A 17,156-nucleotide genomic window follows, 5' to 3' on the forward strand; every position below is an offset into this window, starting at 1 on the left:
CAGGAGCGATGGAAATCTCTAAGCAACACAACACGTAAACTTTTGCAAGAAGACTGCCTATAGCAGCTCCCACATACAAGGACTCCTGCACTGATCCCCTAGCACCAGACCCCTCCACACCCGGCCATTAAGGAGGCCTTGGACCCAACGAAGAACTGTGAGCAAGGCATCGGTGTGACCAGCGCAGCAGCTGTGCCTCGTGGCAGCACCTCCAGGAACTGTTTCTTGGAGGAAACGAGCAGTGGCACAAAGGTGGGAAGCAGCTCCTTGCAGGGCTTTGGCTATGAGGGTGATGGATGGCTGCTGGCAGACGTGACCATGCCAGCTAAGAACTGGGCCGGCTCCTCAGTAGGTGCACCAAGACCAGAGTGAGTAAATCTCACACTGGGAAAGTGACAGACAAGCAATGCACAGCACGGATGCTCACATTTTTACTGGATTTTAAGACTTCCTTTGTTTTGTTCGTTTGAAGTTGTAATTTGGAAAAATCATTCAGCAACCAAAACACCGTGGCCTTCCCTTTATCACCACTTCTCCTTCTAAGACCACACATCAGAACTTGGTTCCCAGTTTCTTCGTCCCTCATTCACAAGGTGAATGACAAACAGAGCACACGTCACTATTCTACTGAATTCTCGTAAAAGTATTTCCTGTTGCTGTACTGAAACGACTGTGTACATACAGAACAAACAAAGGCTGATGGTGTTACAGAACAGTAGGCCGCGAAGGACCTCAGCAGGTCATCCAGCCCAACTGCCACCACAGCAGATCAACAATCGCTCTTCTGTTTACCCCCAGCTAATTAGTGAACAGCAACAGCTGTGCGGCCCAAGCACAAATGGACAGCACTTGAAACGTTAATCAGGTTTAATCTTGGCTCATTTTAGTGAGATGACAAAATGAATGCTGCTCCAAAAGTAATGCCTCCTGTTTTTTTATTACTTTGGTCCGTGACAGAGGCAGATGTTGGAGGTATGGCAGCGGAGGTTGCACATTCCCACTAAATTTTGTTGCTGTGCAACAGACGGCAGCAGAAGGACAACCTAGAAGAATTACATCTGACATGGAAGTGTGGATGAAGCAGAGGTGTGTCACTGAATTCCTCCATGTGGAAAAAAATGGCACGTACTGACACTCACTGACGCTTGCTGAATGTTTATGGAGACCAAACAGAGGATGCAAGCACAGTGAGGCAGTGGGTGGTGCATTTCAGCAGTGGCTACAGCGATGTAAAAGATAAGCCATGTTCTGGACAGCCATGCACCAGCTGTCATACCACGAAATGAAAAGCATCTCAATCAGCTCATCCAAGCAAACTGGTGGATTACGACCGGGGAAGTGTGTACGAAGCTGAGTATCAGTGTGGCAACATCACTGATATCTCAGAGTTTGTGGCAGGCAGGTCCCACAGAGCTCACACAGGAACAGATGGAACATCACATGCAAGTTTGTCACGACCTACTGAATGAATACAAAGCTGAAGGTGACATTTTCCTGGGTCATTTCTTTATCAGTGATGACAACTGGTGTCACCTCTAAGAGCCAGAGTGAAAATGGCAGTCCATGGAGTGCTGACATGTGAATTCCCCATCAAAGAGAAAGTTCAAGATGGAGCCCCCAGCAGGTAAAGTGGTATACGCTGTCTTTTGGGATAGGAAAGGGGTGATCCTCCTGGAGTTCCTGGAACCTGGACATACCATCAACTCCGACCACTGCGTCGTGGTGCTGACTAAGATGAAGGGTTGAGCCTCCACAGCCAGGCTGCAGAAAAACACAGTCTTTCTCTTGCAACACAATAACACCAGGCCCCATATCAGTACGCAGTACATTGACAATCGTGGTAGGACTGTCCCACTACACCTGCTGCACAGTCCGGATTTGGCAACTTCAGACTTCCATCTGTTTGGGCTGATGAAACATGGGCTGCATGGGCAATGTCTTGCCAGCAACAACACTGTCAGAGCAGCTGTGAACTGGAGTGTCACCTCCACTGGTGCAGATTTTTATGAGGACAGCATATAGGCTCTGGTTCATCACTGGCAAAAATGCACAGCTAATGATGGTGACTATGATGAAAAGCAGTGTTTTGTGTCTGAGAATTTTCTCTATGAAATACTGCTAATGTGCTCTTTATTTCTAGTTGTAGCATGAAAATAAATAGGAGGCATTACTTTAGAAGTGATTTATGTATAAACAATACACACACAAATGGAAAGAAAATGTACATGCACATATACAGCCCTTCTCTCCTTCTTTTATATTAGCAGTTCATCCAAGCAGTCCCCTAAAGCAGATTTTCTAAGAAATATCCTGCATCAGATGAATGATAGCATTATCCGTATGTTCACTTCAACACATCTAATGTCGAATCCAGACACATCATCAACAGAGATAAACCCAACTTCACACGCTATACACCACATCTAGGCTCATCTTTGTGCTTCATCCTTTTTGTTCTGCTTCTTGTAAAAAGAAGAGCTGAAACCTACTCAGAAGTAAGACTTGTTTCTAATCATCTCACAAAACGTAACACCCATGGCATGCATAAGCACAAGGTTTTCTCTTCTTTTGGAAGAGGGGTAGTTTGTAATAGTGCCATCTAAATGTAAGCACTGCCACTAGCATCTACTTAAATTAAAAAAAATAGCCACCAGAAAACTCTGACAAGGACAGGAGTCTTAATATAGCAGGCATGTAAGTATGCAACTATCAGCCTTGCTACTGCTATTGCACTTGAGACCCTCCCACCTGAAGCTATCTCACAGTTCCCACTGTTGTGAAGTTTTCATCCTTCTCTGAAGTTTTGAAGAAGTCAAACTAAGGCTTTCAGCTCTTTTGTCATAGTACAACTCTAGGAAGACAGTAACTGCAAGATGCACAGCAGAAAGTAATTAGGGCTACTCTGACTTTTGGACAGAACCTACGTTACCTGGGTTCAAAATGACTTTGTTCAATGAACCACTTCCCCCTCTCTATCCTGATTCTGCTTTATTAATACAAAGCCTATTAGGAACCCACGTGATTCATGGGAAAGTGGGCTGTAAACACATAAACATACCAAAACCAGGTGTGAATCTACGGAAGGACTCTTGCACAAAGTCTAACCTCTGCACGAGGCGCAAATTTTCTTTCAGAGAGATTTTTTTCTGAAATTCTATGGAATTAAACTACTGAAACTATGTCCAACTTATTGATTTTTGAAACAAATACGAGAAAAATGAAAATTCTGTTTTTCTTCCGTTTACAGTTGTGTACTTATGCTCACAGCCCTTCACAACTCAACAGTAGGACAAGTGATTTAAGTAACAGAAATATATCAGACGCATGAAGTACAAACTCTCCAGTATTATTCTTCATCCCAAGACTTTAACTTAGAGTCACTGTAGGGTTCCTTTGAAAAAGATAACACTTTTACTCACTTCCAGAAGAAAAAGAAGCGTGAAGGTAGCATTTTTGATTTGAGAAACAAGTTTTAAGTTCAACCACATCTCTTACCATAACTTCTGGCATCACCACAGCGTTCAGAGGCTTGTCATTGACAGTTGTATCTTTAACTAGCATATATATTCTTTCAGCTTCAGAAAAACATGAAATTTCGAGTACAACAGCGCCTGCAAAGACATGTTCGGACTACTTTTTGTATTTCCTATTATTAGAAAATCAACAATATTGAATCACAGCAAATGTTTACTTAGGATATTCTTCAGTAAAAGTTACTTATAACACTTCTGGTTGTTAGTTATCATTGAGCTGGGCTTTCTCTTTTGTTTTTTTTTAAGCTTTCCTCCATAGCTTCAAACATATGCCAGATTTTTAACAAGAAGCAGTTCAAGGACATAAAGAATTTCAACACAGAACTGATGCATATTTGAAGACTTCCTCTGGGATTTGGAAGTATCATCTATTTCCACACACTTTATTACTTAGAGCTTGTTCTCATGCTGTAGAAGTGACAAAGCTATCAGATTTCATTTTCTATCCCATCGTTAAAAATCTGGTAGGTACCATTCACTGACAAGATCTCAACAGGAATTATCACAGGCAAAGATCCTATCTGAGAATCATTCTAAAACCTTTAAAGTCAGCTTAGGTCTTCCACTGGAAGGCAGGACAAAGAAGAAAAACAAAAGAAAATAAAATACTGGCAAGTTAGTTTAAAATAAGATACTCAGTGAGGAGGACAGACTTTAAAGACAGGGCAGGATAAGATCCAAGATGTAATGGACTGCATATGAAATGTAAGTTGGCAACAAACTGGCCATATAACAACCAAAAATGGGAGACAGAAAGTGTCAGAGACAAAAATATTCAGCAAGTGAAAAAACCTCACCCTTTTCACAGCAGTAAAAATACTTACTAGCAATTACACAAGAAAAAAAACACATGCAGGTAGGTAAACATGGTTAAATGAAGCAGTGAGATGTGTTCTATCACATATACAACTATTCTCCATTCACAGACACGAAAGCTTTATGCTCTTCCTAATGAGAAGTCAGTATTTACTAGCTACGTGGAGATAGCAAATACACAAAGGAAGCACACATCAGCCTTCAAAACCTCACTACAGAAAGATCCAATTAACAGTTATTTGGAAGGTAAGCCTCCCAAAGCACACGAAACTTCAACAATGACACCTCAAAGTTCAAGAAAGAAATTCCAGACTTTTCTTGGTGCGCTCTACCAGAGGCAGGCCCACGCCTGACTGCTGCACTGATGCTGCACAGAAGCAGGGCTTCAGCAGCTCTCAACAGCCCTGACACTTCTCAGTCAAACATTTGTAAAGGAAAAGCAAAGCAGCAGCTCAAAAAAGCCTGATCACAGGAAGAAAGCAGAGATGAGCATGCTGACCCTCTTCAGATTTCCAGCCACTGAGCCCCAGTTCAGTATTATGCTTGAACACTGACCTGTGTCAAACTGTCCCACCAAGTTAAAGGGAAGCACCAATTTTAGTGCTTCAAAGCCACAACGAAGAGAAAGCACTCGAAGTTGTTTTAAGAGCACTGTTCAGCTCAAGTGCAACTTCCAACCTCATTTCTATGACGGATTATTACCACTTACTGGTACAGGTGGCACAAAGCCAACCTTTTATGAATAAGGTAACACTAATCCCCTGCTTTTCATAAATACAATGTGTTACGTTTTATTTACATGGCTTTTTGCTTATGAAGTATGACTAAAATACTCTGAGCTTAGAACCTCTACTGTAAGACTGCAGTTTTGAAAACAGACTTTGTTTGCAATACTTAAAATCTTAATGCTTACCTTGTGCTTGATAAACATGACTTAGAGATACTACATTTGCTGCAAAGGACAAAAATATAAACACATAAAACCTTGGGTACATTTAGAGTAAATATTTAAAATATTTTAAAAAGTTACATAAATATAATATAAATAAATATTAAAAGTTATACAAATACAGAAGAGAATCTCCAGCTAACACTTTCCCTCTGCTAAGTTTACTTTACAACTTAGAAAAGCTAAACTGATTTTTCATAAAAGATGGGCATGTATTCTTCCAGGCATTTAGTTTAATTCCTCTTGAAGTTACTTAAAAAGACTGGTAAAAATGCTTCTTTTCCTGAAACAAGAAGCATGATGCATTCCTGATCTGTTTATGTAACACGTGGTTGAAAGAGTAAAATCAACTGCACTTCTTTGAAAAGGGAAAACAAATTCTTCTCACTCAGCGCTTGTCCATACGTGCACACACACAGCTCATGTTTCTCCGTGACAGTACGGATAGCTCATGCAAAAAAATCAGTAGTTAATACAGGCAAGGAACATTTATGCCTAAATAGTTAAACTGCACTGCCGTAATTCAAAAAGTGTAAGGTATATTTGGTTAAGTTCCAAAAAGTGGTATCATTTTCATTAAAAAACTAGTAGAGCCCCATGTAACTCAAGTAATGTAACAGCCATCCTCTGAATAATGAGCTATCACATCTTTCGTGCAACCATCAACATACTAAAACATGTAAAAAAAAAATCCCATCAGAGTAGTTGGAAAACAGATTTTTCATAACACATCACAAGATAATGAGTAAAATAATAAGGAGGAACAGACACTACTGCATTTTATAAATAACTTTGCATACAAAGGTGAATAGATCCCAGAGCACACCTGTTTACTCACTTTTGATAGCTAATTCATCCTTGAGAATATTTGCGTACTCATCAGCAGAAAGCTGAGGTGGAAGCCCACCAACAAATAAATTTACTTGTACCGTGGATTTACTATTTTCCACTATGTAGAATCTTGTTTGATTCATCTGACGTATTGATATCTGCAAAAATTTAAAAAAAAAAATACAAATGACACGATATTTTGTGAAAAGTTATCAGGCAACAAAACCCCAGATACTTCTGCACTTAATGACTACGTCCTCTGCGCTTAGAGAATATCATAAACTGCAACAAACTTCAGTCCAAGGGTTTGACTTCTCTATAGATGAGCCACCAGGGAGAGTAACTCAGTACTTATTTTTTTTCAGTACGAAAGAGGACTCCCTACTTAGCATAACAAAGGGATCTTATTTCTCTTTCATATATACCTTTTTTATGTCTTCGAGTCTGTTTAGAATCAGCTCCTGATTGTCCAAGACCATGCGCTGAACTAGAAATAGAAAGAACATTAATCAATGTTTGAAAGCAGCGTATGTTAATATCTGGCTCAATTAAACAAACAAACAAAAAAAAAACGACAAAATTTTAGGGAAAATTCAGAACATGGCACACATCTACCATTAACATAAAGGATAAGGCAGACCTGAACTACTCCTTGTTCAAAGACTAACCATGGAGGTACTTTGCACAGTCCGAATTTGTTCACAGTTCTTAAACATCTCCCTTTAAAAAAGGCAAAAACAGCGTGAAGACTTTCAAAAGACGAGCAACACTTTGGTAAGGAGCCAGCTCTTAGGACAGTGGAAGACTTTATAACAACATTCCCTGACCACTAACCAACAATTCCCTGAAAATGACCAACTTCAATACTCCACTGAAACATTAGAACAATTGTAATAACTTCCAACTAAAGCAAAGCTGTATCATAGAATCTTAGGTGATTCTATGTTAAGCTCCTGCTGCTATGATATGATGATTTAAAACAGAGCACCAGAAACTAACCAAGATTCACAGGGCCACAATAACCTCATAGAACAACGAACTGAAAATGCTAAAAAAAGGTGAAGCTGTAGTTCAGTATTTGAACTATAGAGCTATTTACTTGGGAGTAGCCAGAACATCTTTAGACCACTTCAAATCACAGGACCCTGAGAGTTGAAAAAGACTTTTAAAGGTCCCCAGTCCAACTCCCCTGCAATGAACAGGAACGTCCACAGCTCATCAGGTGCTCAGAGCCCTGTCCAGCCTGAGTGTCTCCATTTACAGGAAGCTCACCACATTTCTGGGCAACCTGTGCCAGCACTTCACCACCCTTGCTGGAAAAAGCTTCTTCCTTACATTCAAGCTGAATCTCCTCTCCTTTAGTTTGATACTATTTCCCCTTGTCCTGTCACCACAGACCCTGCTAAAAAGTCTGCCCCTTCTTTCTTGCAGCTGCCCTGCTTAGACACTGTTTAGCTACTGACAGGCCGCTCTCATGTCTCCCAGAGCCTCCTCTTCTCCATGCTGCACAGCCCCAGCTCTCAGCCTGTCCTTGCAGGAGAGCTGTTCCATCCCTGGGATCATTCCTGTGTCCCTCCTCTGGACATGCTCCAGCAGGTCCATGTCTCTCCTGCACTGGGGACTCCACATCTGGACGCAGTGCTACTGCTGAGGCCTCAGAGCAGAGGGGCAGGATCCCCTCCCTCACCCTGCTGGCCACACTTCTTTGGATGCAGCCCAGGACACAGTTGGCTTTCTGGGCTGTGACAGCACAGCGCTGGCCTCTTCACTGGTATGTCATTGCTTTATTATTTATTTACTGCTTTATACACTTCATTGGCTTTATTTCCCTCTCCACGACACCTTAGAAATAAAGGAATGCATCACAAATAGATGCAAACCTGCATAACATCTGCTCAGTTCCTGCAGGATCACAGACTTGTTGAGTAATGCTCAGACTGCATATTTCATTATTTCCTAAGGCACACAGATACTCCTTGGACTGACCAAAAAAACATGAGTGTCCCTTGAACTACTTCAGGAATTGAATTTGCTCTTCTATGAGGGCAAGTGTCAGGACAAAAGAGAAGAGAAGGAAGGGAGCCAAATGAACGTTACAATTAATCTTTACTAAATAACTGCAGTTAAGACATTTATGTCAGTTAAACGTAGCTTCCCAAAACAAGGTTCAAAGTATTAACATACATCAGAAACCAGTAATTAATCTCTGTGTGATGATGAAGAAACAGGAGGGAACTGTACGCTCACAGGACACGCAGAACTGAAAATAATCAACATCACTTCCAAATAAGCATTCCAACATGATGGCGAAGTTTCATTTACGAAGGCATGTATTTTAAAAAATTTATTAACTGTGACTGTGCTAAAATGAAAATGAGCACTAGAAGATGACGGAGGGATGTGCCTTTGGTCATCGCACCTTCACTTACCTTGCTTACTGCCCATAAGCACTTCCACCAGTTTGAAATTCTGGAGGCACTCCGTCTGCCAAAAGATGGAGCAGACAAACAGTAGTTTCTAAACATGATACAGTTTTGCCTGATACTTACAAATTATGCTGTCCACTGCACAAACAAAGCATGGAAAATTAAACATTTTAAAACCAATCCCAATTGAAATCAATCCCTAACATACTTCTTCTGATACAGCAGTCTCTCATACATACTGTCAAGCCGCTGCGTTCTTAACTACATGGTTGTTCTAACAGCCCTATAGAGAAAGAACAACCACACAATACTGCTAACGTTACTCTTCCAGTGACCAGCAGTTCAGCTGGGCTATGTCTGCAGTGTCTTTCCAGAGTGAGCATGCAGGACAAGGAATGAGCCTGCTCTTTGAGAAGATCAAACAGGCACCAGGCTTGGCAAAAGCAGGTTCATCAGTCTTCATCATCTGGGGCACTTCACCAGCACTGATGGAAAGAAACTCTGCTCAAATGACATGCCCCTCCTCCAAACCGCACTGCCAGCACTGCAGGGAGCACCTGACTGCCTCACAGTTGGAGAAGAAAAGCCAGGAGTTCAGTCGTTTGCAAGGATTACTGTGACTCTGGAAACACAGGACACTCAGAACCCAGTAAATCTTCATTTTAGCACTTGAGACTCAGAGGACTAATGAACTTAGTTTGCATGTCATGGTCCAAGATCTTAAAAGCTTCAACTATTACCCCTGCTTTGCCTGAAATTTGATGAGGGGTCTTTGGAGAGGATCTTCAGCACATGCAAATTCTGGATATTAAAAAGAGTTTTCCTGCGTGTATTTATTTTCATACAGACAACAGAAAAAACCCTTTAAAAACTACCAGTATCAGGGAAACTGCAAGTGCTCCAGGGAACTAGGTCTCTCATAACTGCAAACTAGCTTCCCAGATACAGGTATTTGGAGACATTTTCCAAACCCAGCTATCTCATTCAACTTATGCTTTCGTCCAGGTGAAAAGAGGTTTCGGACACAAATTTCCAAGTTTTGCTAGAAGGTCTGCATCACCTGAAGAAAACTGTTACAAGCAAATCCTAGATCCATCCTGCGATGCAAAATGAGCTGACACATACTTCATAGTGTGCGCACAAGGACAGAGGTCTACCAAAACATCACCTGCTCCAAGCAGCTACCCATGTGTATGCCTCAAAGTGCCCTGCAAGTAACTGCAGATGGCGGTTGCCCTCTGTGAGCACGGCTGTTTGCTGTAGCAGAGGAAATATGCCGAGTGCTGGTGAGCTCACGAACTGCTGAATGAAAAGCACACACTACAGATTCGCGTCTCCGCAGCTGTGTGTTTGATTCAGACTGCCAGTGCCTTGGCAACACTTACATATTCTACTAACACGTTTCATAGAAGTTTGTACTATCTTGGCACCGACCGTGAAACAGGCAGACTGAAAAGAGATCATATTCTATGGAAAACATGTGCATCTTCAAGAAATACAGGATGTGTCTAGCCACTTTCCATCAAGGCTGGAAGGAACGCAGATGGTAAGCCACGTGGGTGCCATTCAGCCTTGAGTTTATTCTTTGCAGAGACAAACGTGACTGTCTTTGCGACGATTGCTGAAATTCCCCGGCAAGATAAGATAAGCAATGTATTTTATATATAGTTGTATTTTAAGTATTTAAAGACATATAAAGTCAGAAAAATTATACTGCATACTACATAACTTGTGTTACAAGTAAATTTTCCTGACCAGAGAAGACTGACATTAACTTTCAGTAAACAGCAACTAGGTCTACCACTGAAAGACTGAAAGATCCACAAAAGACTGTAGAAAGCATTAACAATATCAACGTTAACAGCAGATGGACCAATAAGAATCCTTCTCTGAGGAAAACATGCACACCCCACCTGAAGGTCACCCAGGTGACATAGAGACACGTTCATTATCTTGTATTTACCTGCCTTCCAAGTAATGGAAGCACTTCTTTGATCACGGTCTGTGTAGTGCTATGCTTATTTACTCGAAGAGAAATGTATTCCATTCCCCCCCTGGAAAGAAAAAAGCAACACTTACCTTTCTTAGGACAAATATTTCACCTAATTACATACCCTTTTTTAACTAAATGGCAAATTTATTAAGCATTTGGAAGACATTTGTATAATATGAAGATGTTCTTTTAGGCAAATTCAGTATCAGCCACATCAGACAAACAAACATTTTAACCAATCATTAAAATTGTAGCACTGCAAATGAATCTGTTCCTATACACAGAACTAACAGCAGGTCTCAGGTAAAGTTTGGCAATGTAGTTGAGTATTAAAACAAGCAATAGTTTATGTTTTATTTCACTGCTTTTAAGAAACAAATAGGTCATCAGCTAGTCTTCACTGCTACAAATGCTAGAAATGTACAGTGTCAGTGGTAAAATGGAACAGACATTTTGCCTTTAATTTTTCCTCCCATTCTCACATTAGAAGTTGTACTAAATTCTATGTATTTAACACTTCTTCCAAAAGAACATCGAGCTGTCCAACAGTGTGTATTAGTCACCCCTTGTTTACAGATGCAGTTAAGGCACAGCACCACCTTCTTGGCGAAATGCACAGTAACAGAACTGAACAACATAACGTGTTCTGTACATGTAAAAGAACCCAAGAGCGGGTTTCCATGCACTCGAGTGAGTAATATGTATATTACTTTTTCAGAAATGTAAGCAAAAGAATCCTTCAATATGAAAGAAAAACATACACTGCCTGTTACACTAGTGAGATCGCAGTGACTGAAACTTGCTGGACAACTACAGAAGACAAACACAGCTAAGCAAGACAACTTCACCGTAAAAGAGAGAAACACTCACCACAGCCAGGCAGGATAAATTCTGATCACGTCCTCATCCTTTGGTTTGGCTCTAATAATCCAAGCTTCAGGAACAGATTCTCGGAATACTGAGCCTAAGTTGCTGTCCTCCGCAGCATCGTTCCTGTTGACAACGTCATCAGACAGCAGTGCCTGCTGCGTAAAGGTCTGCAGCTCATACTCCTGCTGGTCATCATTTATATAGTATGCCCTCAAAGCAGCTTCCTACGACACAGGAAGATAAATCATCATTTCTATGAAATGCCACAATAATACCTAGGTCGTCACTGACATTCATAAATACCCTACTTACAGAATCAACCTTTGTAACACGTTTTAAGCACGGAACAATAGGGAAAAACAAAAACAAAGTTTTAAAAACAAATTTTCGTGGGAGAAATAGAAAGAAAACCTGAGTTATCACTGGAAAGCAATCAGCGGAAAGCACTGGTCTGAACACAGTAGTTTTGTCCAGTGACAGTCATTTAAACTCCATACTTAAAAGTAGAATTCAGCACCAATAAAGCTGACGTGCAGTGCACACAGAATTTACTCCACAAGCGAGATGGTAAGTTACACCTGATTTTGCACGTACACTCTGCAGTGCACACAGCCCAGTAAGTCGTTCAGGAAAACTGGCAGTAATCTGACCTAGTACTATACACAGCAGCCTGACAAAACATGCTTACAAGTAGCAATCCTAAACAAAAGTGCTTTCAGCCTTCTGTGCCATTTTCAGTGGAGACCACTGACATGCAGAACATTAGAAGTGATTTTCAAAACTCTTATTGATTTTAAGCACACTACCGAGATAACAACTTTAATGAGCTATAAGCTTTAATCTTCAGTAATTCTGAGGAAATGTGTTCTACAGACTGCTGCGACAACTGCTCTATGACTTGGAGTCCTTCACCACTCAAAGGTCAAACTCCCCACACACCCTCTGGGCCATGCTCTGCACAGCTTGGGGTCTCTACTTAGTTATAAATCAAGATCTGTACAGAACATGTGGTTCAGTACTGAGTCATCTTTCCACCCAACAAAGAACACTGAAATAGCAAGACAGGGGGCCATTATATAATCGATAATTCACTACTTTCACAATCAAGCAGTGGATGTCAGCGTGGCATGCTTCCATCGTGAAAGTGCAACAGCGGTGGCTATGCAGCATCAACTTCCAACTATTAATGAAGACTTCCAAACTACAGAAAAGGAATGACATCTAAGGAGCTCATTATCTAGTATTGTATATATATCCTGAATATGTCCAGCTCACATCAGTAAAAAGACTTCAGGGTTGTAACAGGAAGGAGAATGACTGCTTAACAACTGACTTTCTGCTGCACATGCTGTAGGCCCCGTTATGCAACAGTATCTAGACAACAATATCTACAGATGTTCTACAATAAGAGCACTGCACGAAGAAATCAAATTACATTAAAATATTCTAGACCACTTACAGGTTTTGTTGTTGAGTTACATTTGTACAACTGTTAGCCTTTGAATATTGCAATATATAAATTATTTGCTCCTTCATGACACCGTAGCATTGACCTTCACTGGGTATCTTACCACAACTTCTTCATTTTTTGCAATCCTTGGAACTGAGATCAGTCGAAATTGATTGCGTTTCACAGCATCACTCCCATCAAATATCCTTAATGTTTGTTTACCTGAATGAAAACAATTGTTGTATTTCAGTAACACACCCCTCAAATTATAAAGCTACCTGCACAGGAAGCATACAGTGGAACTATTCAAAACCAGGTTTTAACCCGGTGGAATTGCTCCTTCATCACAAGTTTTGAGCCTGAATTGCTTTGTTCTGTCAAGGCACATTTAGAACAGGTGCACATTCATGGAGGATATACAAAAGAGTATTTTAAGTAACAAAAAATTTCTCTGGGTTTTGGTTATGAGACCACAGTGCTTTTTTCATCACTTCTTCATTCTCACCATTCATGACTGCCTTTATTATCAGCCAGTTCAACAGTGTGAAAAACAAAACCAAATGCAAGCCACCACCTTCAAAACAGCACCCACAGCGCTGCCACTTTGGACAGCATCCTCCTGAAGGAAGACTGAAAGAGCTGCTCCAGGTGACAGCAGAAAACAGAGGAAGAGTAGAAAAATGAGAAGGAAGAGCTGAAGCAACTGATGAACTACAGCACTTGGCTGCATTGCGTTCCATGACAGCCTCACGAAGTCCCTGCTCACAGCATGGAGCGCAGGCTGTCACGCAGACGCCTCTGAAAGGGTGAAGCATTAAGGATTTCAGATTAATCTTGCCACAGAGATGAGGTAAGACGTGCTCTGCTGCAGTCCACTGTAGGACCAAGTCTTATTTAAGTGAGTCTTTTGAAAGCAGCAGTAAAGCGTGGCCAAGTTCTAAGAGCACAGCAGCTCCCGAGCGGTTCTGAAAACGAGGGAGTGTGTCTGTCTGGTAGGTGCGTCCCACTTGGGAAGGAACCACACCTCTCTGTGCAGCCTAAGGAAGAGGCTCCGAGAATAGGGACCTCTTGCACTCTTCTGATCACGTCTCCACGAAGGGACCTGAAGAACAGCTCAGTTTTGCAGGTTCTTTCACTTATTCCCCAGGGAACCCATGGTCGGTCTACAACAGCCATGCCAATCCTTCACAGTCCGAATTTGCTCTTTCTGCTTGACACCTTTACAGCAGAATCGTTAACCAAAGTCACTCTGTGTGCAGTCGTGTTACAGAGCGTGATCTCGTAATAAAGCTGTACTGCAATCATAAAGCAATACAGCTGGTAGGAGTGATGACCTGCAGGTTTGAAATGCTCGGCGGCTTAACAGAAAGCCACACAGAGCTGGTTAATCATGCAGTGTGTTAATGCACATTGTGATGGAGGTGTACCTGGCATGCTGGAATCCGGCTTCATCTTTCCCTTTCAGCTTAGAAATGTTGCACAGCACACCAGAAGGTATCGAAAACCTCATGTTCTGAATTAGTACTGGCATGTAGTTTGAAGAACGGCACTGCTAAATGATCCCTTGTTTAATGGTTGAAAAGGAGAACTGGAGGAGCAAGGAAAAAAAGCAAAAGACCTACCCCTGAGTGACAGCTGGAAAAAGTAAGCAAGAATGCCAGGCAGAAATCCACTGCTGGGTACCTCAGTGCTACAGTGAGGGCCTCTTAGTAAAGACTGCAGCAAATAACTGCTTTGCAAGGATTCTTCACTGATGCCCTGAAAGCATTCGCATACACTGTGTCTAATACACATCTAGGACCATCCTGACTAACAGGACGTCAAACAAAGGTTGCAGGATGTTTCAATGTGTACTCCATGTCTTCCATCGAAGGCAAACACTATAGAAACAAAGGTTCTTCCAACTTCATGTTTGAAAACGTTTAGAGCACGTTTAGAACAAGTTCCCCCCCCCATGACAGAAAAATCCTACTGACAGAGATGGTTATCAGACTCACAAAGGTGGTTGTCTGCCTTTACTCAGCCTTAGTGAAACCTCATCTGCAGGACTGTGCTCCAGTCCTGGGCTCTTCAGGACAAGGAGGACACGTACTGCACAAAGTGCAGGAATGGCTTATAGAGATGATGAAGGGACAGACGGACAGGAGTATCTCTCCTATGAGGAGAGGCTGTGAGTGCTCACAGTGGAGAATGAATGCACATGGAGTCTTACCCACATGTTTAAGTTTTAACAGAAAGGTGTAGATATGAGCAGGCAAGAGGCAATAGACAGACACTGAAAACACTTCTTAGGTTTAAATGCACTGTGAGATTGGTAAAACACTGGAAAACGCTCTCTAGAGAGGTTGTGAGTCTCCATTCTTGAAGATATTCAAAACCTAACTGGACATTGGACATCATGTCTTTTCCAACCTTGCTAATTCCATGATTCTATGATCATTCCTTTTTTTGTTTTTCAGTCACAGTATGAGCCACATTTAAGTCTGATCGATTCTCACTTCTAAACTGTCCTTGTAAGTCTATTGCCACTGCACTGAGATAACAGATGTTTGCAGCTTTTTAGTCGTGAACCATTTTTCAGTCAAAAAATGACCCACTCATTTAAAAACTTCTGGATTAATGTCAGAAAAAGTGAAATTATTTTAGAAACAGATTTCTGTCACAGTGATCTGCATGATTACTGCAGCACGGACAAATTTTAACCAAAAGACATTATGTCCTGGGTGACCTTATCTTGGGCTAACACGACTTCAGAAAACAACAAACATGTTACTGAAGCACAACCAATGTTCTGAATAAACACTTTCATAACATTATCAAGATCTCTACTGTTTTCTCTAGCAATCCAGATGGTAGACAACCATCTGAGAATAAAAACAGACATCCAAGTTTTAGTACTTGTTTTCATTCAATCTCCCTTTGTAGTCTGCTCGTAAGATACGAGATGTCCTGACAGAATCCTCAGTCATTTTATCTGAAGGTTTTTATGAGCTTTCCACTTCTCAAGACTAGACAAACATTGCAAAGATCTGTCTTGACTCAAACTCTCAAACTGGTTTGCAAGGAAGAATTTGGATCTCAAGTGTGTTCCTCAGGCAGCTTTACAGTAGGCTTGATCCTGCTTTCCTTACGGTACTATGGTTACTTTTCACATAAAACAACTTCTATTTATGAAAAGAAAAAAACACGTCACTGTCCTCCTCACTGGGGTCACTTTTACTATAACCTGATGAAAGTTGGCTTTCTTGCAAATTGGCATCCAGGGACAAACAAAAAGCCAAACAGCTATTTATTTGACCAAAACTTGTCATCTGGAAATACATTTCTTGACTAATTCAAGGGCAAATGAACCTCATGAGAGTTACTGGGCATCTTCTGTGAGTCTGCATACATTGAGCTAACTTTGGAAAAGAACATCAACTATAGTCACTTTTATAGTTAAATAAAGCTCTTTCACTCTCCTGCTCCAAATACAAAGTTTAAGAGAATGATCAAATTACAGAAATGAGGCCCATGTCTTTTTAGTATTAAAAATTATTGGTAATATACAACAGATGCATTAAGAAGTTATCATTTCAAGGAGTTACTGCCTAATTTACAATATTAATACTTCACTGAAGAATGCTTTTGCTTCAGAACTTTTTTTCCAAACGCACTAGACTACACAATATCAGGTGTTTTCTCTGAAAAACACATCATTTATTACTGCCTGCTATTCTTATTGGTTAGCCTCAGCAAGCAGTTACGTACCACGAAGTCGCTCACTGCAGAAAACAGAAAATTACCTCCAACCCAGCCAGAACTCTCAGCTGAGAAAAAAGACTTTGCTCTTCACGATTACACTTCTCAAGGGGAAGACAACTACAAGAAGGTCAACTCCAGGCATAATTCATCAAGCTTTGAAACTAGTTTTATAAGGCTAAGATACCAAGCTTTCCTGGGGAAAAAAATAGATAAATAGCATTTCATGACTCATAACCCGACTTAAAAAATGTCTGCAGAGGGGACAGCCTCTGAAAAGACTTATGTGTGGCTTGTGGCAGAGAGCAGAAAATGACAATTTTTGCCATTCAAGAAAAACACAGGCTTACACCAAACATATTGGTGGAATTTAATTTGAAAAGAGAGAAATTCTAGCTATGCTGCTTATCAAGAACCACCCTTCCAAACAGAATGTGCACTATCTGCACGCCTGCTGCTCTCACACAACACTCGTGGCAGGCCAAGTTTGGGCTGTTTCATTATTACTTCTCAGAGCCTTCAAGGTAGCAGTAAAACAGGTATGAGT

The 17,156-nt window shown here is 41.1% G+C and overlaps 1 protein-coding gene across 1 annotated transcript in view; it reads right to left on the reverse strand.

Moving 5' to 3' along the window:
* The window catches only part of DGKQ (diacylglycerol kinase theta), an 82,634-nt gene that overhangs the window by 22,420 nt on the left and 43,058 nt on the right, over positions 1–17,156 (reverse strand). Inside the window, 8 exon segments of the mRNA XM_021379985.1 lie at positions 3,496–3,611; positions 5,263–5,301; positions 6,137–6,287; positions 6,555–6,616; positions 8,559–8,613; positions 10,519–10,609; positions 11,419–11,642; positions 12,990–13,090. Of these exon segments, the coding sequence (XP_021235660.1) occupies positions 3,496–3,611; positions 5,263–5,301; positions 6,137–6,287; positions 6,555–6,616; positions 8,559–8,613; positions 10,519–10,609; positions 11,419–11,642; positions 12,990–13,090 (839 nt within the window).

The sequence above is a fragment of the Numida meleagris genome, chromosome Z (genome assembly GCF_002078875.1).
Source record: "Numida meleagris isolate 19003 breed g44 Domestic line chromosome Z, NumMel1.0, whole genome shotgun sequence".
Classification (NCBI taxonomy): Eukaryota; Metazoa; Chordata; class Aves; order Galliformes; family Numididae; genus Numida; species Numida meleagris.